Here is a 26,836-nt window from a genome sequence, read left to right as displayed (position 1 = left end):
ATAAGCCTCATTTTCCAGAGTTTGTAGCTCATCTGTAACTGGCCATTAAGGTTGTCAGCCCAGCAATGAATATTATTCTAAGACTTTGTTAGAAAATTGGCTTAGCTTGCCTTTTTTTTTTTCCTTTAAGAGCCGAAGTCTAAAAATAGTTTTCAGATGAGGGCTGTGAAATCTCGACAGATCACAATGCCCTCACCAGAATATCATGGGTACTTTGACGTACACTCTCAGCAAACGGAGCAGCACAGACTGAAACACAGAACTTGAATTAAGGTTAATTGAATATCATTCTGCATCTTCTGCGCCATGCTGCTCCATTCCTGGCCTTCCAACTCTTACTAGAGACACTGTCTATTTTTAGCTTTCCCACACTAACCCCATTCGGTCTGCATGTTGGACTTGATCTCGCAGATTCATCATTTAGTTTAGTTTTGCTCAATTTCAAAGGCAGAAAAGCGCACTGCTAAACGCTCTGTTCGCCTCCCAGAAATGTAAAATAAATTCCACGCACAGACAATAGCTCAGAGCATTATGATTATTTACAGTTGTGTGTTTCACCCTCCCTCTGCTACCTAACTGTATTTGCATGTCCATCTGTGTCTCCAGTGGGCAAAAGTTGAGACTTACTCTCATGGGAGGAATTGCCAGGAGGAGGTACTTTCTGTACTATTTACTGATGCTGAAGGAAGAACAGTGCTCATTCTCTTGTGGAAGAACTTCAGCTACCAGGATCCCTAAAGCTTTGTGAAACCTTGGAACAAGAAGTGTGAGCCATATTTTTGGATGTCTTTTGTCTCTGCTCTGGCTCTGGGGCCCTCTCTTTTTCCTGCATCTCTCAGACAACATGGCTTCAGATGGATATCTCAAAATGCTTAATACGTTGCTGAACGTCTGCAGTGTGGAAGGGTCAACTCATTCCCTCCTGAGCACGCCTGAGCTGCTCCTCAGCCACAGAATTTCAGATAATGTGGTTGTGGCATTATGAATTGTGGCATCTGTCTACCACACTGTTGAAAAAGACTTGCATCCCTCCCTTGATTTAATTCTGTGTCATGGTCTGACTGTTGGATTACAAACCCTTTGGAGCTAGGACCTGCTTTTGGTTTCCTTGCAAAATGCTGCTAACACTTATGATGAAGTCAGGCAAATGGCAAAGAGTGTGATAAATTAATAGCCTTGCCAATTGCCTTTGGAAACCAAATTCAAGAGAATTCAAGCAGAATTCCGCTACTGGGTTGTGACCCAGCACACTACTTTTAAAGCTGATGAAGACAGTAGGAAACCTAGCGAAAACATAAGACTGCTATGATTTTCCTATACATCACTAATAGGGAGTTTGTGCAATCATATTCTGCCTCTTCCCACCAGTTTGCAGTTTTCCAGTTTAGTAATGTGGTACACAATTCCCAGCATGTATAGCAATGCCATCCAAAAAGTTTGTTGCCCCTCAAATCCCTGTCTCTTTGTCAAGAGTTGCTGGCCCGATGGCAGAGACAGTTTAGCAGGGAACATATCAGCTCCACTGAAGCCACAGTGCACAACCCAATATATCAGCTTAAAGAACCATTGTTTCTAGTTTATGTTAAAATACTGAGCAGGGCACTGCTGCCGAGGAGAAGGTATATCTCCCACTCTGTCACTTCTGCTACAGAAGTAGTAACCTTAAATAATGGGCAGCTAGGGTTTGGCTAGCTGGGGCAGCTAGGATTTAGCAGCCACTGCTGAATCTGACAGGGATCACAAACCAGAGCCCTCAATTTCACCTACATTATTCACTCAGGCTGTATTAACTCATTCCTATCAGTTTTTACTGCTTTGGCTAACATACGTGGATATCATATTGCCTATTTCTTAGCCAAGCTTGCTTCAGACCTCAGCTGGAGAGAATTCAGAGAAAAGCAACACAACGAATTTGTCACTAGCTCTTCCAGCAACGACATACCCAGGAACCGGGCACAATCAGTCCAGGATCCTGCAGAGGGAAGTACCGCTGCCTCCCTGCTCCACATGCATAAGTAAATCACACTTCCTTAAGTAAACTCAAATGCACAGTAGAAAACTGAAGCTTTCCCCCAAGCCTCCCTTTTGCTTGTTCAGTTTCTGAATCTTAAGTTTTATTTCTTTTTGGAATGCCACTGCTAATGTAAAGGAAATTAAATACCAACATTTCTTTCAGCACTTTTTAATCATATGCTTTGTGGCTAAAACTTATGCTGTTAGTAAATGCATGTTAAACCTTCAGAAGATTACAGTGCAGCCCTGGGATTTCAAGAAACTTAAGGGAAATAATCAGTCATTGTCCCACTACTGTGTTAAAGCTACCTACAGTGTTAGGAAACAGAAATTAATACTGATTAATGTGTTTCACTGATTTACTCTCAGTTCAAGAATGAGCTAACAAATTAAACCTAAATTAATTTTGCTAGGAATTAAATTTATTCCATACAAATTCATATCTAAAGATGGTCAAAGTCATCTCTTAGAAAGAAATGAAGCAAAACACAGTATCTCTAAACCCATCTCTTTCCTAGCCTCACAAAGGAAACATAGACCTGCCCTAAGTGAGCCCAACTCCCTGAAAATAAGAAATAGGTAACTCCTTCTAACAGGTCTACAATTTCTATGTGTTTTACTCTTGCTTAAATTTAAAACTGCAGACAGTAATCCTTCTTTACAGGGTAAATTGTGGTGCTAGAGGGAATTGTGGTCCTAGAGGAATATGAATAGGAAGCCTCAAAGAGAGCAACTGTCTATACCAGAAAATGAAGCAATAATCTACTAATAATGTGTCCCTAAAGCCAACAGTGACCAGTACTCTGAATACTTCTTCTCTGGGTGCACATTATTGAGGGGCGTTTTGGTATTTTCAGTCCTTGGAGCAAGGCTCCCCAGTAAGCTGTAGCCAACTGTGAATTTAAAATACTGCCTCAGCCCAACGTGACTGTTGTCTTGACATGAGTTTGTGCCTTGATAGTTCATCCTGCTGCTTGCACCACTCTTCACTACGAGCCAGCCAATACAGCTTCCTCTTACTCTGCCATAACCACTGGAATGATGACTGTGAGTTCTGCTCAAACACCAGCTAACAATTTAACAAAGTGGGAGACCACCAGAGGCTTACCAAGCCAGCAAAACCCGTTACCCAGCAGAATGACTTCCCTTCTTTTGACATTGCTGTCATATGGATGTATGCACCTGAGACACATTAGCAGAAATGTTTTACACTGGGATGTCCCTCCTGCAAAGGTAGTTGGCTGTTTTCTGCACGTGGAGCGGCAAGAGTGGTGGGAACCTGCAACATGCAGCACAATATCTGAACTGAAATAGAGAGTGCAAAAAATGGGTTTGCTACTTATGACTAAGGTGTAAACCAGGAGAAAAACAAAGATGCAAATGGTGACGTAAATTAATATTTGATATATTGTGGATGCAGAAGACATGGAAATGGATTCTTACTTAATCAGAGGCTAGAAGAAAGGTAAAAAGCAACTCACAAAAGAAGTTGTACATGGGTCTGGAAGACTAATTTATTTGAAGGCAATATCTTACATTATTTTCTTGTTAAACTCAGCTATCCTTACAGCACAAAGTCATTATTTTTTTCACATGCATTGCTGTAAAAATATTTAGTGCAAATAGCACTGCTTTCCCACATACATCTACTTTTTAAGCATTTTGCACCTGAGGTGCAATTTCTATCAGTACCAAAACTAATTCCTCATATCCTACTAGTGAATTTTTTCTGGCTGTGAGTGGTTATGTCAGCACTAGAGCCTTATGGGGTATAATGTATGAATACACACCATAGTAGTGTTAAACTCCATTATTATAGGACTTACAGGTTTCTTCGTATACCTGCTTGTTCTCATTAATTATGACTTCAGCATCAGCACCAAATGCCAGTTGTCTGACTCTCAATCTTTCCATCACAGGAACCCTTTAACATAGACTTCCTATCCAGCAATAAAGGAAAGGCCAGGTAATTCTTCCAACACTTAATGCTAATGCCTCTGCATGATACTCATCAAAAAGCAAACAGTCCACCACTGTTTTAAACCTGGTGGAAGGCCAATTTTACATTTGCGTTTCAGCCTAGCTCCTTGTAACAAAATGGTAAAACTCTTCATGGCCCCTGGGAAACTAATACCACTGCATTCCCAACACTGACCCACAAGAAGAGTCCCAAAACAGAGGAGCTCAAGGCCAGCTGGTTAGTTTTCCTGAGGTTTGGTTCCTGGAAAAGTAGCACACATCACCTCTGCAGCTGAGGGCTGAGGCAGTGAACAGAAGCTGCCCCAGGGAGACCTGAGGGTCTGGCAATAAATACAGACTTCCCACATGGCAGTCTGAGACCTTGGTGAGGTCTGGATAAACTGTGCTTAAAATCCTCACCCACACTGGAGCGCACCATTCGAGCACTCCTGCTCTAAAGCGTCAGAAACATCCGTACTAAAATCCACCCTGCAGGTTTGCTAGGTGAGTTCAGTGCTCCTCTGAAGGTGAGCAGCTCTCAGCTGTAACACAGAAGTCTACATATCCTCTAAAAGCATATTTTTCTTTCCACTACCACTGAGATACTCTGCCTTCCCACTTCTCTGTGCAGGGCCAAAATACATGTTATTGATTTATTATGAATAGCTCTGCCTAGCAGAACTTTGTCTGTTCTTCAGGATAAAGAAATCAAGAAGGAGGGCTCAAAGATGGTGGAAGATATTTACTGTCATGAAAAAAGGTAATCGACAAGCTGTATGCTATCTGTAACACCTTATTTCCTCATTCGCAGCTGAATCCTTCCTCATGAGAAAATTTAGAGGGAACTTTGCTACCAAATTTGTGGTGAAGCCACAATAAATCCAACAGGATATTCCACTCAAGGGAGAGATCCAGGGGGGAATGGTATAAATTGCCAGCAAAAGCAGAACTATTTCAGGGTGGTCTACTTAGAACTAACTTCTCTGCTTGTTGATTATGTTGTTGACAGTTGGCCAAGATTTTTTTCAGGAGTACCTAAAGTTAGCTCAAAAGGTCATACTTGGGAACGTGGATAAATGGCCCAAATTACATATATTCTGTGCTCCGGCAGCTCAGCCACTGGTTTAATTATGAAGGAAGCATGCTGCTTATTCATCTTCCTAAACATTTTGAAAATCTTGACCTTTGATTTTCAACCAACTGCAATGCAGTCTCTGTCTAATCAACAGCTCTTAACCTATTCCTCCAAGAAAATAAGTGAAACTCTGTACACGTGGGGCTGTAAAAGGCATAAAAATGAAGGCCGAGATGAAATGAGTTTCCCCAGAATGGCCAATCCAAGAGCAAGCTGCCAACATTCCCACTTTTTAGAGGCTGGCCTGCCAAGATAGGAAAGCCTCTTTCTACCCTTCCTGAAAAACCCTAGCCTGGATGTTAGCTTCGCTCTGCGGTATCGTGTTGTTGAGGGACCTCGCCAGGAAGCAAGTGCATGGAATTAGTGAAGGAGAGACGGAGGGATCTGAAACACAAGTGGTGGGATCACAGTGGGGTAGCACTGAAGATACTGGCGCAGACCCAGCAAGCTGTTTGCAGTAATAGAAGAGAGAATTACGACAAACTCTCATCCTCATTCCACGAGAGCAGTTGGTAGCTGTTAACTACATGCAGACTATAAAAGGAGAATGAGAACCGGCCACCTTCAGCCAGAAGAAGAATGAATAAAATGCATTAGGTCTTCTACATATGAAGAATCAGAAACCTATACAAATAAACTATTTCTGCACCAAGGCACAGTGCCAGCAGCAACAGTCTGAACTACTAATATGCTCTGACAGCAATAAGAAATGGCAGCTACTCAGAAGACATCACCTTAAAATAATAACAGCAAAAAAGAGCCCCAAATCTGCATATGGAGCTCACTCTCTGGCTTTTTTTAGGAACAGAAATACTTTGGCCATAGATAGATTAGTTTCTGGGTTTGGCTTTTGAGTAATTGAAGGAATCAGGCAGTGATTTAAGAGGAGTGGATCACCCAAAGTCCATACACGGCTTGGCCATGTACGCAGAGCTTACTGCTCTTATCTCATCTCACTTGATTTTAAAAAGACTAATCGTCAACACAGCAGGGTATATGCAGAAAACCAAAAGGTCCAGTTCCGCAGTTCTCCTGTTTGCATAAGCCTGCAGTAACTCACTTGGGTGAGTGGTCAGTAAAAAACTGATAGGAGGCAAGGATGTGACCCCCATCTGGAGAGTCTCAAGGCAATTAAAGGACAGAGAAGCAGGGCTTCCATTAATGTTAAAAGCATTTGTAAAACCAGATTCCCCCTTTTCCCATGAAAATGTGTTTAGATACATCTGTATATTAAAAAAGAGAAGAGACCCCCTATAAATTCATATACACTGAGCTGAATATTGTGGTGGGGAGCAGTTAAAGTAAACAGTGGAGAATGGGAGAGCCAGGAAGAATGGATTTCACCAGAGTCTCCAGTTAGCTGTTCTAATTCCTTCCTTCCTTCCTCTTACAGTTTATTTCATTCCTTCAATCAAACTGTGTATTTTTTTTTCTGCAAATGAATCGCTAGGGAAAGATGTAATTTTTAAAAGGTTAAAGTAGCACTGGCATTCTCCTACCAGGCAAAGGAAAAGTGTCCGAGCTCAGCTCCAACTAGCTCCTGATTGCTCTGATGAGCACTGAAAACACCATCATCTGCACATTAAAGGGATTTCCATTTCCCCAGTGCTAGCTTTGAAATTAATTTCTTCCAAAAAGCTTCATATAACAGTGGGCCTGCTGCAAGAAGAGCAGCGTTGGCATCAACCACTATCTTTAGTTTCTTTCTCACCCTCTGTGACTGTAGACTGGTTAATCAAGATCCTTGTCCAGCTGAGTATGCCTCCCATTTTGATACTCCTAGGAGCACTGTTAATCCTCCTTCCAAAGGAGGGCACACATTTAAGATTAACTTTTGTAAGAATTCACTGTGAAATGCTCATAAGCAGCCAAGCGACTTTTTGGGCTTGACACTTGCAGATCAAGTATCCTATGATTTACTTGGTGAGACTGTTCTGAATGTTGTCCTGTCATTTATGGATCAAGTCTAAACATTTCATCATAACCTCTCACGTGCAAAGCTCCCGCCACTTCCTCCTTCAAATCCCTCCTTAAATGTGTTTCCTTTGAAAGGCTTCCAATGTTCCTCTGCTCACCAATAACATCTGCACCCACTTTATGGTAAAGTAATATCAGTGACTTGTGCCTAAAGTAGACTTTGTGCTGCCTGTAGCAGAGCCTAGTCTTCCATCTGTTTGCAAAGTGCATACGTATCTTAAGATCATCCCCTTCCTTCCCCACAAAAAGCAACCAGAGACTGATATAGCCCAGGATCAAGTTTTGATGGCAGACCCTCTGGCTGGGTCCTGCCAGTGGAATGGCTGAAGAAAACAGCACAGTCTTCCAAGCAGTTTCTTAGAGAAAGGAAAAAAGGAAATATTTCTATTACACATAGGAATGCTTGGAAGCCTCACAAGTACACTTCTCACACACAGAATGTTTGCAAGCCTTTTAGAATAGAAATAGCAAAAATTAAACTATTTCTCATTATGCTCCCTGTTATACAAGACATACTTTTCCTGGAAGTTTAGGGCTTATCAGCATGGGCTTTCTGATCAAGAACAAGTTTTTCAGCTTACCCAATTAAATTGATACAGTTCTTTTATCCTTTCAGTGTATATTTATCTCCCTGTCTTCTCCCTGCAAAGCCCCACAGAATTACAGTTGGCTTATTGGCAAGGCTGACCTGGAATTGCACCGTAATGCCTGATTACCTCTGACCCATGCAAAAATATCAAATGTATCACCAGAGCATGTGTCCCCTTTACCACAGCGATTTCTATTTCATTGGGACCTCAGACCTCCACTTCCCACATCCCACTCCTGCCTCTCATGCTGCTGGTTTTGCAGTGGACCCATGCCTTGCTTCCCATTGCAGCAGCCGCGGAACTGTACCTGCTATGCCTGCCTTCAGCAGAGGTAACAAGTGGGATCTGGTTGGAAAAGTGGCAGCAGCAGTGATGGAAGCTGTGTGGAGGCAGTGGCTGAGGAGTGTATTTTCCCTAAAATGGTTCTTTAAAGAATATACATTTGCTTTAGGTGCATAATATTGGGTATCCATAAGGGGGGGGGCATAAATGCACAGAGAGTTGAGTCTGACTGGGAATCGAGCCACTTATTTATACACTATTCTTGACTTCTAATTCTATGTATTTAGATACCCAAATAAATGGCCTCTTTTTCTGCAAGGCTGAGATCTGCATTTACTAAATATGGAAATAGGGTATCTAAAAATAAACACATGATATTGAAGACATTAACCTTATTCTATAAAATGGGGGCAAGAGAACTGCAGCAACTCATATGTCCAAAATACTTCTAAAAAGTATCCCTTCTCCCACCCACCCCTCAAAGAGCCCTGAGCAAAACTAAACAAAACAAAAAAGCCTTCACGAAAATCCCCAGAGTTGAGTGAACATGTTAAGAGAAAAGATCGCTAGTGATAAGTGGGCTCCCTCTGGATGAACAGCCATTTATGTTGCCACAGGACAATACAAATTTGACGTTGTTTTACTAATTTTCACACTCTCTGTTTTATGGCAGCAATCATCATAAGCCAGCAGAAGACAATACTATCTAATGACAAATGAACAATGCAAGCACTCACAGAATACCCCGTCACTGCCCAGGGTGATAAAGCTACACAGCAGCTGGAGTTTTGCTACAGTGACAAGCAAATATAAACACATAAATGGAGTTTTCAGTTAATCTTCATATTTCTGGAAATCCTTCAACACAGCTCCAGCAAAAGCTTTTCCAACACCTTAGTTTCGAACTGGGATCACCATTAAACCTATCGGGTTTCTGCCTAGACGTAGAAAATCCCCTTACTTGAATTCCCAGGCGTATTTCTAATTTCTTTGTTTAATTACATCCCTGATTTTTAACTTCATTTTATCCTGGAAGTTCTTTTCAATACATGTTTAAGTCATATTATTGAGCGGACTAAACCCTTCCACATACAGCAACACAGATCTTTTTGTTACCCAAATCCCAGCAGTCAGTATTCTAGATCAGAGAAGTAAATTCCTGGGTTAGTAATTTATATCAAACTAAAAGGCAATGCCTTTTTTTCAGTGCTAAAATAGTCCTCCCAAATCACTGCAAACTGTGAGTTACTGTTTCACTCAACACAACAGTCTTGTACATATTTCTGTCTCGAATTTCCCCTCTAAATGCCTGCAAAAAAAATGTGCCATAGCTCAGCCTGGTTTGAGGTATTTTTTGCTTCCTTTTTGTCTTCCACGGCGCTCGGTGCATCCCGCGTACAGCAGCATCTCCTAGCGGCCACGCCGCCTCTGCTCGCGGGGAAAGCCAGCCGACAGGGGAATTTGTGTTTCACTACATCTCCATGTGCTTGTGCAGTAAAAGGAATCAGCTAGGACCAGGCAGTGGTACTAATGCTGCACAGCAGCATTCGCCTTTGTTGAAGTGAGGGCTGCCCCCTGAGCTACAGACGGATCTGGCAACGTGAGGGTCATAATCCTTCCCACCGGCTGCTGAGAGAGGCTGGGTGGGCTTTGCTGAACGGCCCTGTCCAAGGGTCCTTCATGGGAAGAGTTTCTCCAAGGCTTGGATCAGATACCAGGTCTAATTTTGCCCTAATTTGTACCAGTGTAACGCTACTGAATTCCTGGGTTTTTTATCAGTTTACATGGAAAAGGTGTCTACTTACTTTCTAAGCAGTTCATAATGAAGAATTTATTCTCTGCTTTATCTGGAAGAAGAAAAGTGCTTTCATGAAGTTATAGAAGTACTGTGGATAGTTTCCAGATAGGCAACAATTTACAAAGAACTGGGGGAATGCTTCAGTACTTTCTCTAGGATGGTTAGAGATATGCATACAATTTCAGTACACTAAATGCAGCACAGAGATTATAGACACTGTTAACATTTCAGCTCTAATCTGTAGCTAGCAGGCTGGCACTGGGTTCCTTAGTGTGCGCACAACCAAATACAGTGTTTTCAGCACTCACAGGATGGGCGTAATCCTCTGAGCGTCTGGACACCGCTGCGTTCCCTTTGGCCCTTGCCACTGCTGGGCACAGCACAAAAAACCTGCAGTCAAGAGACAGTAGCTATTCAGGGCAGCTTAAGCACCTGCTTAGCTCTTCTTGAAGTCAAGATTAAATGTCAGGGACATGTTTTGGGACTTTTCTGAATCAAGTCAAGTCCATTATTTGGAAGGGAACTTGCCTTCTGAATTCATTCCTCACCCTGCTCATTATATCAATGCTTGCATTACGCCAAATCGCAACTCTTTGGAGCTTCAGTATTGTTTCTTCTGAAGCCTGCTGAAGAATGTTAAAACAAACCAAGTATTCAATCCCCTGCAGTAAAAAAAAGAAGCAAAGTAGTAATATCCAGCTTGTGCAGGACTGCGCTTTCACATGGTTTCCTGTCCTCTGCATAGATAAATCAGGGATTTTTTTGTTGTTGTTTCATATGGGTTTTGATCTCTGTACCACTATAATGTCTCTGGCAAGGGAAACATCATACAGGAGTAACAAAAACAGCATTATTTATTGATTGAGCGCATTCTGTGTGATTGACATTTACAATACCCGGAGGGAGACACAGGCCCTGTCTCAAGGGTCTCACAGCCTAGAAAAACAACGCAGTTTAGAGTCATTGGCCAAACAATAAGAGCCAAATATGTCAACCTCAAACAATTCACCATTTACATTTAAATGTTGCCTTTTTTCCAGATTAATATAGAAAGGTTTAGCAGTTGAACAGTATTTGGGGGGAAAACGTAGACTGTTTCCACTGCAAAGTAGAAAAGGCAGCGAAAATACTATTTTCATTGCACCTGGAAAGATTAAGTACACTTGAAGAACTAGGGGATCAAATCCTCAAGAGGACTGGATGCTGCTGCTCCAAAATAGTCAGAATTCAAAAAAAAATCCTGAAAATAACTGCATACTTCTTCAGTCTGAAGTAAGAATTAGAAATGTGTTAAGCATTGATGTAATCTTGAAGCCCAGGACCCGCAGTGCTCGCCTCTTCCTCTCCGCATCTCTCTCCCCAAAAAAACTCCTGTGTTAACCTGCATTGCATTCTCCCAGGTAGGAAAATCCCATCTAAATCTAAACTGATTCTATTCTTTTTCTTCAAACCCCAAAGAAGGTACTGCAGCACTAAGGGCATGGGATTATCTCTGGGGGCTTTGCCCTGTTCAAGTCTAGCCCAGAGCTGGAAAGAAAATGGCTGGAAAGAAAAAACACTGCTGCAGAGATTGCAATCAGTTTTCTCTGAACTATTGTGCACCCTGTCGAGCTAGGCAAGTAAAAGCCCCTGTATACTCTTAGTAACCAGTACCACCAGCGATGTTGCTTCAGTTCAAATATTATTTCAAATATGGGACATCCTACTGATTCTCCTGTTATTTGATTGCCAGTAACGCTGCCATGTTGTACGCTGCTTCTGACATGCTCTACGGTAATGAGAAAAAAAATAAACTGTTTCAGTAAATCCCACATTATTTTTTTAAATCCTGAAAATAAATTACCAACTTTAAAAAACTTTTTTTTTTAATTTAGTATTATACCCTGGAATTTTTTTTGAAAATCAGTGGTTTTGCTAATTAAAATCCTTAATAACTAATGGCCTCAGCACATTAAATGTGAATCCTGGGGATAGAGTCATGTCCAAAGCTAGCAGAATGCTTCTTGGTTACAGCTCCTGCAGCTGGGAAATGTGAATGTCTGCTGTTATTTTCAGGGGGCAATTTATTTATGATTCCCCCCGTGCTTGACCAGCACTCTTCATTAATGTGTTTACTTGGGGAACAGTAAAATAAAATCTCTGAGCACAGGCTTCTCAGCTGCTCACAGGTCTCCAAGGAGATGGGAAAAGAGGTCCTTCATTTCTCTGCTTTCTCCACCCTACACGTAAATGTTTTGGTCCTGTGACACAACCCTGGTGTACAAAAAGCAAACACCGTGCAACAAGAGCAACAGAAGTCATCACAGCTATAGGAAGTTAACAGCATGAGAGTTTGTACAGGAAGGCTAAGTTTAACCCCAATTGCCCTGTTCAAGTCTAGCCCAGAGCTGGAAAGAAAATAGCTGGAAAGAAAAAACACTGTCGCATGACGGCGTTCATTGCTTCCTGAACAACTCCAGACTGTCAGGGGAGAATGTGTGAGTGCTCCCAGGTTTAGAGACCTCAGACCACATTGGGTTAGTTTATCTCCTATAAATGTAATTCCCACTCTTAGGAACAAGCAAACTGGGAGAATGGGGCCTGTCCAGTTGATTTTTCTGGGAGTATTTTGCTCTCAGAAACTACACAGGAACACACTGAGGCATATGCTTAACATCCTCGATCTAGAAGGCACTTAAACACATGATTAACTTTGGGCACATGTTTCTGAAGAAGTAAACCTGTTTAAATACTAAAAGGAATACAAGAAAATGGCCGTTTTGATCGTCTGGCCAAAATTAAAATAAATAAACAGATCTTTTGGGTCAGCCTGATGTGAAGACAAAAGGCTTTTTGACATCAAGGAGAAAAAGAAGGGTGATGGGAGCCGAACCCAATAAGAATCATTTAGTTGCATTTCAGGTGCTAGCAGTCCTTTCATCACCCTTCCTAATTTTGCATCCTACAAGTCAAAAGTGCTAAGGAAAGTACTTCTGAAACTGAAAATATTGAATCACACGTCCAAATGGTGTCAGGCCAGAGCTGCTTTCTTTGCAGGTAGTAAAAAATTAGTCAGCAAATGTTCATCTACTTCTAGAACCGACCCCAAACTGGGGTCTCGGTTACAATGAAAGCAATTAGGTAGAGGTCAAAGGAGGGGAAAAACAAGAGACGCCTCTCACTGGAGGCTAAGAAGCAGTGATGTCTGTTTGTCCCATGTCATCGCAAGCACCTACAGAAAAAATAGTTTGCCTCATAAAATAATGCCACAGGTTGTGCTACTTGTTCTTTTGTAAAGAAAACGCTTCCCCTTTGTCCTTGCAGGTGTGATGTGCAGCTGCACTATTTCCAGTGCAATGTGAAACCACACAGCACAAGCCACTCTTAAAAGATAAGATGGCAGAGACCTATTTTTACTTTTTAAAACAAAAGCATTGCACCAAAAGTAAGTTGAAAATTTACATTCTATGTTAGAAAAATATTTAGATGTCGGCACTTTATTACTGAAAGGAAGTCACTGCCTTTTGTTGTTATTTTTTTATTTTATGTTGTGGGATAGTAAATGTTGCAGTCTTAGCAAAAGAAGTGCTAAACAGAGGCACTCACTCTGCTGCTTCCTGTTTAGCTGAATTTGAAATTATAGTGCCGCCACTTATTTCAACAGAAGTCAGTGGTGTAAAAATAAAGGTGAATTCACCCACTATGAAAAATGGAAACAAATTAGGAGGCAAGTGATAGGAAGAAGCTACAGATAGGTAAGAAGCTACAGTTTTAAAAGCTCAAAGTACGTTTGAGACTGCTAAGGCTCTCAGAATAACTATAAACACAAAAGGATTTTTTGGATGGGAGATTTACACATCTGCAAAGATTTAAAATAAACAATATCTTTATGAATGCTACTACTTAGCTTGTGCTTGGAAATGAAACTGAGCAGTACTGTTCAATTTTTTTCATGCATATAATGTTGTATGAACCGCCTTCTGCTCTCACAGTCTGTAAGCTTTTTTTTTTAATTACATTTATTTATTCTTCCACACAGTGAAAAGCACTCTCTGGGTTCCCTCAGCTGAAATCAATGCACTGCTACTGATTAAAAAATCTGACCTTAAATAAGTGGTACTTGACAGGGTACTATGGCTGGATGGCTGTAAAGGGAGAAGGCTTCACTTTACGTGATGCTTTTAAGTGAAGTTTTTCCTGCCAGTGCAGAGCTTCATCTTCCCTCTCCAGAGTTAGTCCCACTGAAGAGGACAAGGCAGTCAGTGCAGAGTCTGGCCCTGGTCAGCCAGAGTCCGTAATATTTAATTGACATGTCAAGCTTCCCAAATATTGCCAAAACATCTTGTGAGAGGAATTTTTCAATTAGTTTCAGAGGGCAGCAGTCTCTTCAGATAAGGATAGAGGCAATTTCAGCTTCTTACGTTGTTTCAAATGTACACAGAAAACCAGAGTTTCTAAAGTGTGACTGCAAAGTCCTTGAGGTTTATGGCATTAAGCTGCTAATCCACAGCATGGTACTTTTAAGTTCTGAATGTACTTCAATGTTCTAATTGTCTTCTATTTTAGTTTTGGATGGTTTGATCTACAGTTCACATGAGCCTATCTCATTGCCATCGTTCACATGAGAAACCCTTTGAAGCCAAGGGTATTACCATGTGACTGAGCCCCTCAGGACCTATGGTGTACATAAATAGTGGAGCCTGCGCACTCATATAATGTAGGGAAAGAACTTTGTCTTTGGGTTTGGGTCTGCAGGTTTCTTAACTGCCCATGTGAAGATACAGTGGGGACCAGTGACGTAGACATCCTGAAAAATTGAAAAACCATTTTTAGACAGAAATGCCCATATTTGCAACAGCATATTTCTCTTTCAGAGGTAACAGCAAGCCTTGCTTTGGGGGCAAGTGGCACATCTGGAGCCACAGGAGGAAGAAAGGAGCTCCAGTGCTTCAGATGAGTCATTGTTCCGTCTTAATGGAAAACCTATAAAATATCAAACTGCCAGAGACTAATAGATCTTTCAGGGGTTTATTAGTTTTACAGGTCTTATAAAAATTACTGGAAAAACATAAAACTTTAATAGCTGAAAACTAAAATGGTTTCATGAGCTTAAGCTTGGCCTGTCTGCATCACAGCATCGCTACGCTTCTACAGCTGGGATGTGGCACACCAGCTGCAAAAATTCCCCAGACTCTCTCGCTTTTGTTTAGCTGTCCTCCAAGGTCACACGAAAGCTTGTGGCTAGAGTTTCCTTTTGAACACAGTTTCAAGAAAATATTTAGATCTCTGGATATAGCTGAGGTCCTTCCTTAGTCATACCTTGCCTGGTGATTTCTAAGTACTAATGCCACAGTCTGAAGCTTGCAGCTGATGAAACCACCCGAGAGTATTACAAGTCCAGATATAGATATACATGTTTACCTACACTGCATACTCAGGGGGCTTGCTAGGCATAATTGCCAATCAGGAATATCAACTTAATTAAGAATTTATGTCATACTTCCAGATTTGAAGAGGTGTCACAGGAATTATAGACTAGACTGTGAACAGGGATGAAACCCATTATTAGGGGTTACAAGATGGAACAACTACTCTTTCAGTCTCAGAGACAGAGGCCATAATGCTTAGCTATATCCAGAAACTATCAGCTGTAGCAGTTAGCAGAGCTCATCGCCTTGGCCCAGAGAAGAGCTAAATTATTCTCTTACATTACTAACAGCCTCCCTAGGATGATGACAATTAGACTATCGTTGATGCCAAGGTAGTCAACGGATGCTTGATGGCTACCATCAGGCTGTCAATGGCAGTGACAGTCCCCTTTATCCCACAACCTGCATAAAGACTGGTAAAGATGATGTCCGTATAGAATGTGCATGTGGAAGGTTTTCCTTAGACCTGGTGAAACCACAGCCAGGCAGATCCTGCTGCTTTCTGAGCCTTTTCCAATACAGGTATAAATACACCAGGAAAAAAAAAAGGAAGAAAAAAAAAACAAACCCACAAATTAAACTCAGTTCAGTCTTGTGTACCCCACCTGAATACATGCCAAGTGCTTCAGGTGGACAAACAGAAGCCCTGCTCATTGCTGAGACAAAGAACTCCTCTGGTGTTACTTAGATAATAAAGAAAATAAACTACATGGAAAGTAAACCTGCACGTGTGTAAGAAAGCTGAGCTGCATCACAACAGATTTTTCTTTCTCTGTCAGGTTTTAGATCTTTGAAAGATTTTTATTTAAAATGGAGCATGACTACCCTGGGTCTTCTTCTACTAATTAGCCAGCTACAAATGAAGTATAGCTCAGATCTCAGCCAGCCGATGCAGGGATTTATCCTTCAGTCAGAATGAGATGTCACCCAAGCAGAGGCACACTTTACGGTGACATCGAGAGTCTTGATTTGCTTTTCTCATTCTGGAAAGCAATTGCACTACAGTGATTACAGGCAACTTACCCAAATATAATGATGTTAACAAAATCTGGGACTTGTGATGGTGAAAATGTGAAGCTTTATTACTTTGCACTGAAGTGGCCCACTTCCTGTAAAAAAAGCGGGAGAGTAATTAGAAATTTACTAGTGAGCTAGGGTGAGCCACAGCTATATTTTATTGATGGGGATTATAAAAGCACCTAAATTTGGCATTCTCCTTCTGAAATGTATGGCAAAGTGGAAGAGGCTTGGCTTAGTTATGCTAAAGCTCAAAATTATTTCTAACTTGGCTTATAATGATTTTGTTCCCAAATTTTCCTCCTTGCAAAAATAACATTTGCTCTCTAGCTCTGGGCATTTAACACCCCTTTTATCATGTTATGGGTAATGAGATACACTTTCTCATGTTTTGCTCCCCCAAACCCAAATGACAGAGAATCATAGAACCATTAAATCATAGAATGGTTTGGGTTGGAAGGGACCTTTAGAGGTCATCTAGTCCAACCCCCCTGCAGTGAGCAGGGACATCTTAGATCAGGTTGCTCAGAGCCCCGTCTAGCCTGACTGTGAATGTTTCCAGGGATGGGACATCTGCAACCTCCCTGGACAACCTGTGCCAGCACTTCACCACCCTCATAGTAAAAAATTTCTTCTTTAGATCTAACCTGAATCTACCCTCTTTTAATTTAAAACCATCATGCCTTGTCCTATCGCTACAGGCCCTGCTAAAAAGTTTGTCACCATCTTTCTTATAGTCCCCCTTTAAGTACTGGAAGTCTGCTATAACATCTCCCCGCAGCCTTCTCTTCTCCAGGCTGAACAACCCCAACTCTCTCAGCCTGTCCTCATAGGAGAGGTGCTCCAGGCCTCGGATCATTTTCGTGGCCCTTCTCTGCACCCTCTCCAACAGTTGCATGTCCTTCTTGAGCTGAGGGCTCCAGACCTGGACACAGTACTCCAGGTGAGACCTTTTTGTGTCATTGTGAAACTTCCTGCACCAAAGTCAAAACAAATCTAGTAGTAATTAAGCCTCACCAACTGGCCAAAGAATTTGTTACTCCTCTAAGTTTAGGGCTACACTAAGTGGAAGCAATAGCCTAGGTGAGCCAGCTCATGTGTTATTTGTTGCATGGCAGCATAAACAGCAGACAATAATACTAATTTCTTGCTACTGCATTCAGATTCAATATAAATGAGGAAAACAAAATTAATGGATTTGAGTTTATGGTGGGTTTCCATTAAGGGCTTGTGTTCTAGCTGCCAACACGTCTGCATTTCCTAGGAATGAATAGGTTTAACCACAGCGTACTTGTTGTTTGCATAAAATAACTAAGCTGTGTAAAAAGTTTTGTAAAAGCATTCAAACAATGGGAAAATCCCCAGTTGCCTCTTCTTGCTTTCAGCACAGTGCTATATATCCCCTTGTGCTTGATCTTAAGTTGATGTTTAATTTTCAGATTGTGATATAGGATATATTTATGGTCTCATAGTACAAGGAGTTAGAGAAACAAGACTTTGGAAAGGGAAACCTTTGTCAAAACACAGATTCACATGTTGCAAGCTGTGACAAAAGATAGCCGTAGTACAACGAAGCAGTTACGCGCCTTCTAGAATGGCACAGAGGATGAAAAGACAAACCAACTGGTTGTCCATATTTTTGAATTATTTTGCTGTCATGCGTTCATTTCACACAAGTACTTTGTGGGGGATGGAGGATGGCTTACTAAGAAGGAAGAACAGCTTTAACAGTGGAATTTGTTGACCTAGCACAACAATATAGCCCTGGGAGGGACTTCAGGAGATCACTTGCACCAAAGCTGGAAGACAGTCTGACTCTTGACATGGTTAAAAAAACCCTGTTAAGAGTCCTTCAGTTGTGGCAACATCACACCATTCCCATGTCACCTAGTCCTTTACTATCTTAAGGTAATGTTTTTTTTCTTAATAGCTCACCTGAACTGTGCTGCATTTTGAGCCCATTGTTTCTTTCCCCAGTTTATTAGGACATGAAAAAGAAACTGTTTCTTTCAGACATGGATCTACAGTCTACCAAAGGACAGAGGCCTGTGCAAGACACCTCCACGTAGTTTGATAGGGTGTGAAGGCTGAGAAGCTTTAAAATACAGTCAGCTCCTCCAGTACTTAAAGATGCATGCTTTGAACAAATAACAGTAACAGTCAGAGCTAGACCATATACTTAGCATTAAGGCAAAGCAATTTAAAAAGTATTAAAATATTTAATGACAGGCATGCATAACTATCAGCAGGAAAAACAGCATACCAACGGGGAAGAAACCTGTCAAATACATCTAACAAGTAAAGGTGACTCAGCGTAGCTGGACTTGGTCTTGACAATACGATCACCAGTATGTTATTGTGCTTTCGACTACTGTACATATTTAGTAAAAGAACCTGAGCAATGAATTCAGTCTTTAATAGCGTCTGAGTGAATGAAAGATGATTGATAGGTGGCAGGGGCAGAGACACAAACAGTCAAAATTAATATGGATTGGTGTGTGATTGACTGTGCAAAGTGCTAAATTGAATGGAGATCCTTTGCCAACAGGGGAGGCTCACCAACATTTTCCTTTCTGTTTAGAGACTATATAGTATATATTCTGTACAAAGACTGAAAAGCCTTGCCTTATCTTGCTTCGCTCTTCCTTGTCAAGGCCTTTCTGTTTATATAGATAGCATACACACACTATCTATAGAGAGAATACACAGTGCGTACTCTTAATACAGAAAGCAAAGCCCTGCCTCAGCTCACCCTGCCTCACTGGAGCTTTTCCGTTTGTATATAGAACAATTAAGAGGTAAAGTTGTCACCTCACCTCACCTCATGAGGCCATTCTTGCCCCGTGCAGAGCAGACTCATTACCTCTGTGTGTTCCAGGGTACATATATTCCTAAGGTACAGATGGCACGTATTACCTACATGGACAAAAAAGCCTCAGCTAGGCAACAGGAGGGGAGGCGTACGTGTGCCCTCACCCCCCGCCCCAGGCCGCTCCGCCCGCATCCACAGGGTTACAGCCGGGGCACGCAGCCCCCGTACCCACGGAGTAAACAGCCGGGCCGGGCCGCTTCTCCCTGCCGTCCCGGCCGTTCCGCGCACGGCGCTGGGCAGGACCGCGCCCCCCCGGCGTGCGGGAAGCGAGGCCTGCGCGGGCGGCGGGGGCCTCGGCCTCCCTCACGGCGGGCGGGGCGGGGAGGCGCCGCCAGGGGGCGCTGTGGGCGGCGGCGCTAATAGCGGCAGGGCGGCGGCGCTCGGGCCCGCCTGCGCGCTCTCTCCTGCCCTCCCCGCTCCCGTGGGGCGGCCTCGGCCTCGGCCTCCTGCCCGGTGGCGACTCTCGGCGCTGCGGTCGAGGGCGGAGAAGAAGAAGAAGAAGAAGGAGGAGGAAGGGGAGCGAGGGAGCGCTGAGAGAAACCATGTCTGCGCCCGCCGGGCTGCCGCCGCGGCCCGCCGGTTCCGCCACCGCGGTTTACCCGGGCGGGCCCGGAGCCTCCCGGGAGGCCGCGGCCCCTCCGAGCGGCGCTCCGCGCTACCAGAACGGTGAGGGGCCGGCGGCCTGCGCGGGGCCTAGCGCTGGCGGCGGCGGCGGGGAGAGGCCGCCCGCGGGGTCGCCGGGGCGGGTTACGGTGTTCTCCTGCAGGGGGCCCGGGGGTGCGGGGCGGCAGCTCCGCGGGCGGCGGGGACCCGGGGGGCCGGCGGGGGGTCGGAGTTCACTTTGAAGAAGCAGCTTGAGCCGGCGTGGCGGAGGGAGGAAAGGGAAGGGGTCCCCGCTTCTCCCCCCGGCGGTGTGGAGCCGGCGGGTGCAGTGGCGCTTGCTCCGCGGCGCCTCGGGAACGCTCTGGAGGCCTCGGCACCTCCAGGCCCCGGCCCTGGCAGCCGTGCGTGAGCACGGGCAGAAAACCACGGGTTGTAGGTGAGAGTAGTTTATAACTTAGTTCATAACCGCTTACGAACTTAAAAGCGGTGGTTTGGCAGGCGTTCGCGCAACTGGGTCTTGGGTTTTGAGTTGAGTAAACAAGATTGGAGCAGTGAAATGTGGGTCACTGAAAAACAAAGCTAAAATAGTTCAAAGTCACCAAATAGTGACTTGCTTTTCAGATGGAGAGGTGTTGAGACTAACTGTACTATGAACTAAAATAATGAGTGTGCAGCTCCCCCTTTTTAAAGTGGTGCGCTATAAAATCAGTCCTCTATTAATACACCTCGTTAACTTTTCAGAATGCCTGTATGATCTTCATCCCCGTTTAATGATGGTTTGGTGTCTAAATTGGGCCTCTTGCTTGCAGAGTTCTAGCTCCTACTGTTAAACCCTTTATTTTGTAGTCAGGCTATTTTGTCCACAGGCATTTTTTCTGCACGGATCGGTATGCAGGGTAACGACCTACAAAATTTTTTACGCATGAATATTTCTCGTGTCCAAAGGAGTATTTAGGCGGTAAGCACTTATGTGCCTATGAAGTAGGTTTTGAGTCTGTTTGCAGACAATGCAAAGGTCACTGAAGTGAATGAAAAGGAAGGCAATTAAATGCTAGATTTTAGGGAGATGCTAATGCCTCAGATGTGTCCAAACTTTAGTATTATAATGCTGAGTTTTGTCGAAATTATTCAGAAAATGCTAGCTTATGTGGCTTTTAATAAAAAACACGTCATTATCAGGGCACAGCTACTACAGCATCAATAACCTGGAAGTTAAAACTGTACATCATATGCTCTCCTTGTGTTTTTAACTGAATGAAACAGTAATTTTAAAGAGCTAGCATTATGGTTTGTTATTTTAATTAATTAACTCCATGTTGCTGCTAATAGTCTTAAAATCAGCTTGTTTAAAACCCTGTAGTAGACGGCTTATTTTCTGGAAAACACTTTTTCATTAATTCTGAGAAATTTATACATTGTTTAGTAATAGTCTGGAATTTTTATTGTATAACTTGCTAACCACTCAATTTAACGCTAGCTTCTGTGTTCCTTAAGATATCTTAGAGATGTATATTTGATGATTCATAGGCAAGAACTCTGAATTTGTCATTTTGTGTCATTTAGCAATAGCATTCCAGAATTTTTAGATTAGTGTATCTATCTTCTTTTAGTACTAATCTTCTGAAGGTATAACACAGGATTTGAGACTTCTTTTTTTAAAATTATAATAGGAGGGGGAGTAGAAGGGAATAGTAACCGAAAAAGGCTGTACTGGAAATTCCTGTTCTGTCTGATAGAAACTAAATTTCACAAAGATTGTCATTGCTTTTGAAATTCAATTTTACACCAGTATAATGGAGTTTAAATGTAAGATACTTAATACAGCTATTTCTATATTTCAAGTAAAACCTCGAAGTTACTGGGATCTGATGAAAGGGGGGCTGTTTTTTGCAGAAAGCAAGCAACCTGTTGTTGCACATACAGTGATATTAAAAAGAATGTTCAGCTTTGTTTTTAATAAGTTTTGCCGAGTCCAATGACCAAGTCCATTGGAGACCCTTGGAAATTTTGGTTTTAGTATAATTTAGGGTTGGTTTTTTGTGTTGTGGTTTTTTTTTTTTTTGCAGGGGGTGGGATGGTGGTGTGGTGCGTGTTCTGGTTTGGTGTTTTGTTGTTTTTGAAATTAACCTCTTGTTTGGATTTTTTTTCTTTTCTCTTACAGTGCTCTTAGTTAGATCCTATAATTAAGTTTTTTTTAAAAAAAAGTAGTGCCGTTGTTTAGGGTGAAGTCTGGGACTTCAAAATACAATTCTTCTGAGTAAAGTCTTGCAAGTTCAAGAAGCTTTTGTTGTAGTAGTCTTGCAGGTGGCTTTGTATCTAAGTGGAAAATGACCTGTTTCCTAATTTCAGCATAATAAAATGTTGCTTGTTGTATCACTACTAAAAGATGGTGTATTTTTCCAGTAGCAGTGGAGGACTTAAGTGTTAACAATTTAATGTATTGAAATGTAATGCTGAGAGGATAATTGTATTTAATCCCAATGGCTCTCCAGAAGATTTTTGTCTAGTGTTGTCTACAACTGGTTTGTAAGATTGCATTTGGTATCTCTACTAGTATTTTGGGACTGTAATTTTTATTATGATGTTGTTTAGCCTTGTTTTCCATCCTTCCTCAGACTTCGGATCTTCTGGATGGTTTCATTAAATTTTATAAAGATAGAGGTCTGAAAGATACGAAATCCCTGAGTATTTTGTGAAAATGGGAAGCTGGGTGAATGAAGGCTCCATGACTGAGCTGGAGCTCAGCATTGGCTGAGCCACAGTGCGGTGCTTTTTTTTTGTGGTGGCTCCCCCCCCCAAAAAAAAAATTGATAAGGCTTTTGGGGTTCACCTGTTAATGTCTGTGTAGTTATAAGTTATAACATTATAAAGTATTAATTTGTCTGTAGAAGGAAAGATTCACTGCTTTCATTATAGGATGGTGTTTAGCAGTACACCTCCTGTGTGCAGCTAAGGCTTTCAACCCCTCTTGTGGAATCTTTTTGAGAGATTTAACGGGTGTTTTGGGAGGAAGGTAGAATACTTGAGACATCAGGGCAGATTGTGCAATTAAGCAGATTTCAAAAAGACACTGAAGATGTACCCAGATTTCCAGTGTTGAAAGCTGTCCAATTATCTAGTCATCATTAGTAGCTTCAGTTGCTAATTGCAGTACAAAAATTACTTTCTATTCACGTTCTTTAAAATCAAATGGCCAGAAAACTGACTTCAGATACAGGGATAATCTTTCATCTATAACTGTAAAATTTGCTTTTAAAGGACCAAGAGTTTGAAATCAAAAATGTGATTTTTTTCAGATGTCAGGTGTGTCTTAATGAGGTCTTTATGGGATTTATACTCTATGTGCTTATGTATAGTTTTAAATTTATAGATGTTTCTACTTAAAAATGTGAATAAGGATGACTCAGGCATTCTATAATGTAGAGATTGATATCTTGTACTGGTAATTTAATCTGTCTTTATTTATGGTGTGTGTTTTTAAACCTGAGCTAGATACTGTAAGACTTTGCAGTAGATGATTTGATATGCAACCTTTTATTTAGAAGTCAGGTGCTCCTAAATTGGTTTCTAAATTATACCTGCTCAGTTAGTTTATTCCACATATTTTAGTAGAACAAATGCACAGACTCTTCAGAGAAAAAAATCTTTTCTTGCCATCTTAAATGACATAACTGCTTAAAGCAATAAATCTTGACAGACCTATGTTATTGGTGTGTTTTTGAGTTTGCTCTTTCAGACTTTAAAAAAGCAGGTCAAAAGTCTGCCGGAGTACATGTAGCTGTTAGTGACTTGCTAACTCAAAATTATTTTCCTTTAAAGGAGAATAAACTACAGAGCTCTATGAAGCAACTCCCTCTTTTTCAAGAAAACAGTGAATCAGAAGCATGGTTACATACTCTCCTTGAAACTCGGGATGCTCTTTATGCTTTCTCCCAAAGTGCCTTTCTTGTCTTTTGACCCAGCAGTGCAAGTTGTTCATTTTTCAGCTCCTTTCTCTTCTGCTCAACTTCCTGCATTGTCAGTTATGAAAGGGCGTTCTTAATTTTATCAGAAAGCAATTTTGGACAGTATGCTCCTTGCTTACAGGGTGCTGTTACAAATTCATTATTAAAATTGCCTTGCAAGTTAATCGTAGAACATCTGGGTGTTATTTGGAGAACAGTGACTTCTCAGAATTTCAAGACAGAAGTATTACTTATATTTTGTAACCATTGTAAATATAAGGGGTTGGGGGAATCAACAGTTCATTATTGTCACAGCTGCTGTTTAATTTGCAAGTGGCCGAGTGCTGTGCTTGTGTTTATTCACTGAGAGCTGGGGAATAACACCATAGTCATTCAGCATGACAGAAGCAGTAGGGTGTGGTAATTTTAAAAGGGAAGTTATCCAGGGAAATGCATTTGTGGTTCACTACGAAACAAAAATAGGATTCCGGAAAAGAACTTGAGGGAGACCCTTCAGATTTACCATTGGTCAGCTGGCATTGAAAAAACAGCTTGGACATAGTTAACATTCTATCTCTAGCAAAGAAGTACTTGTTTGACCCTTGCTGGACCTGTATGTAATTAACCTCTAATGTTGCAGAGCCAGTTGCAGTGACAGCAGAGGTCAATTTCTCTGATACTGACTTCAGGTGTAAGAGATGTTGGTATCGGGCAGTAAACAGAAATGAAGTGCCTTGTCAGATACTCTATAGTTTCATAAAAATGCCAGTTTTCATGAAAACATAGTACGAAAGGACATAGATCACAAAAAATGCTCTCTATCTTTGCCACTGTATTGAGAATTTATAAAGAGTACCTACATTTTAATATATTGATATATTGGTTTGACTGCAGCTTTTAATGTTCCATATTCAGTCAGTTTCTTTAAGGCATGATGTTTTATTCAGACACTGAGAAACATCAGTTTGGTGCTTACTGTTGCTCATTATTTGTTTAAATATTAATCTCCTAAAAACTTAAAAATATTCCAGCTACAAATGTGAGGCATACAATCTTGGCATGGCAACCTCTTTCGATAATTGAAGCAATCAGTTTTCCTGTTACTTCTCTGTGTGTTTGCAAATTACTTCAAATGTTGTATTTTGCATGCATTACACTTGGCTTGCTCTCTTTCTGCTGATGGAAATTGACCTCAAAAATAGTGACAGAAAACAAGAAGAAACTGGTTGGGTGTTAGTTAAAGTACAGAATCTATTGGCACCACTAGCAGATGCACCTTCGATACATGTGAAAACTTCTCTTTGTTTCAGGTCCTGTGCAGAGTCGGATGCAGTTCCCCTCTGGCTACAGCTCGCATCCTCCAAACTATAGTGCGCCCTCAGGACACTATTCCCAAGTGCCCAATAAAGCTGCTGCTTCACATTTGGATAATCAGTATAGAGCCAATTACTACCCTACTTACTATTCAGCACCAGCACAAAATGTTATGACACCTTCTGTGGGTACCAATATATTGAATACACAGGAATCCCAGCAGCTGTACAACAAAACTCCTCCCCATGCAGTGGGGTCAGCTGAAGGACCTGTTCAAGGAGCAATATCATCTGCATCCTACTTGCATACGAGTGCTCAGCAGTCATATTTGGCATTTGGTAATCACTACAGTACTTCTGTCAGCTCGTCAGTTGCATCTCAGGGATTTCCCCCCAGTTCTGATCACTACACCATGCCCGTGGTTTCTAGTGCCATGTATCATAATGTTTCCTATCCTGCGGCTGCTGGCAGTGTCTATGGGCACGCATTTACCTCTCAGAGCCAACCTGCTGTTGGACAGTTCAAAGAGACAAATACGTTTTCTAGCCAGAGTACATCAGTACCTCATTCACTTCAACAGCATGTTCCCGTGGGATATAATTCAACATTATCAACTACTTCACCTGCTCAGTCTGTTCAAGACAACCTCAGCAGGAATCTCTCTGCATCGGTTGCTAAAGTAAACAACGAAATAAACACAGGTATGGTATTATTTGAAGGTTAGTGAACTTCCAGATGTGTCTGGGAAACATCCGAACTCATGCGCTTTTGATGGTTTGTACTTGTTCACTATGTGAAATTCTGTACTGTAATTTTGAATTCTGTCTTTATTCTTTCTTGAAGCTGTTCTCATTTGATTACCAGGGTCCTCACAATAGCAGCTAATCGTATCATTGACAAGTTTCTGTTAAGAGATACAGAAAAAGACACTCTTTGGGGGATGGTTTTAGTTAATGGGGTTTGTTTCATGTAAGCGGCCTTGGAAGGGAATTTTTTCATGCAGTTTTGAAGGAATGTATAATTTCTGAAATATGTCTATTAATCACAAATGTGCTTTTTTCCTTTTCTGGCTGGAGAATTTTTTTAACTCATGTTCTATATTCATTCTTTAAATTTTACCTAAGTGAATGTGCTTGCACTCTTTTTCTTCAGAAAGTTCAGAAAAAGTAGAAGCCTACCTGGGTTTGGAGGCAGTTGGGGTTTTTGTAATTAATATTTTTGGTGAGCATTTGAATGAGAGCAATTTTGGTGGTTTTACCTGATTTTATTTTTTTTGGTAAGCAACAGCTTGGTGTTTTCAATATGTATGCAGCTATAGAGGATGAAATTGGGAAGCTGCCAGTTGAAGACAAGTATACTCAGTCTTTTCTAGTAGCTGCAGCTTCTGCTTCATGGGAAGACTAAGTACAAGTTCATAGGGTAGGCAATACTTTTGGTAGGAAGAATGAAAGAGATTAGAGATGTGGGAGTGCCTCCACATTGAAATATTTTGCTCTCCCTCTGAGAACGCAAGAGCATGTGCAAGAAAATTCTGATTTTCTTTCTATACTGATAATTTTCTGATTTCCTGCAGTTTTGACTTGTAAGCTGTGCAAGACTAATGGTTTTCTTTTTTCTGATGAGGCAGACATTAGAGAACTGTAGAATGCTTTTGTTTTTATGCCAGATATGTCAGATTATAGTTTAACATTGGAATTGTTTTAGGACTCCTTATAGCGGGGGTCTTCTAAGACCAAAGGCTTATGAAAAAACATGGTTTTAATGATAGTAAAGCTTTGCCTGGGAAAAACAGGTAAGCTTAAATCAAGCTCATTCAATCCATACCAAGGATGAATTTAGTTTTAGTATTGCTGTTTCCCTCTGCGCCCCCCCCCCCCCCCCCCCCCCCCCCCCCCCGACTAGGATGTAGAGTGTCACCCTTCAG

At 41.7% G+C, this 26,836-nt stretch overlaps 1 protein-coding gene across 3 annotated transcripts in view; it reads left to right on the top strand.

Moving 5' to 3' along the window:
* Nucleotides 1–19,440: 19,440 nt before the first annotated feature.
* The window catches only part of SEC24B (SEC24 homolog B, COPII component), a 45,845-nt gene continuing 38,449 nt past the window's right edge, over nucleotides 19,441–26,836 (top strand). The window contains exons 1-2 of one of the 3 annotated variants that reach the window (XM_075090676.1): nucleotides 19,441–19,717; nucleotides 24,909–25,613. In XM_075090676.1, the coding sequence (XP_074946777.1) occupies nucleotides 19,594–19,717; nucleotides 24,909–25,613 (829 nt within the window). In that variant the 5' untranslated portion in view covers nucleotides 19,441–19,593. The remainder of the gene's footprint in view (nucleotides 19,718–24,908; nucleotides 25,614–26,836) is intronic. The other 2 variants (XM_075090675.1, XM_075090677.1) reach the window with 2 other exon arrangements.

This window comes from Phalacrocorax aristotelis, chromosome 4, assembly GCF_949628215.1.
Source record: "Phalacrocorax aristotelis chromosome 4, bGulAri2.1, whole genome shotgun sequence".
Lineage (NCBI taxonomy): Eukaryota > Metazoa > Chordata > Aves > Suliformes > Phalacrocoracidae > Phalacrocorax > Phalacrocorax aristotelis.
The sequence above is the reverse complement of the archived record's forward strand: the minus strand, read 5'-3'. Positions and strand labels throughout refer to the sequence as shown.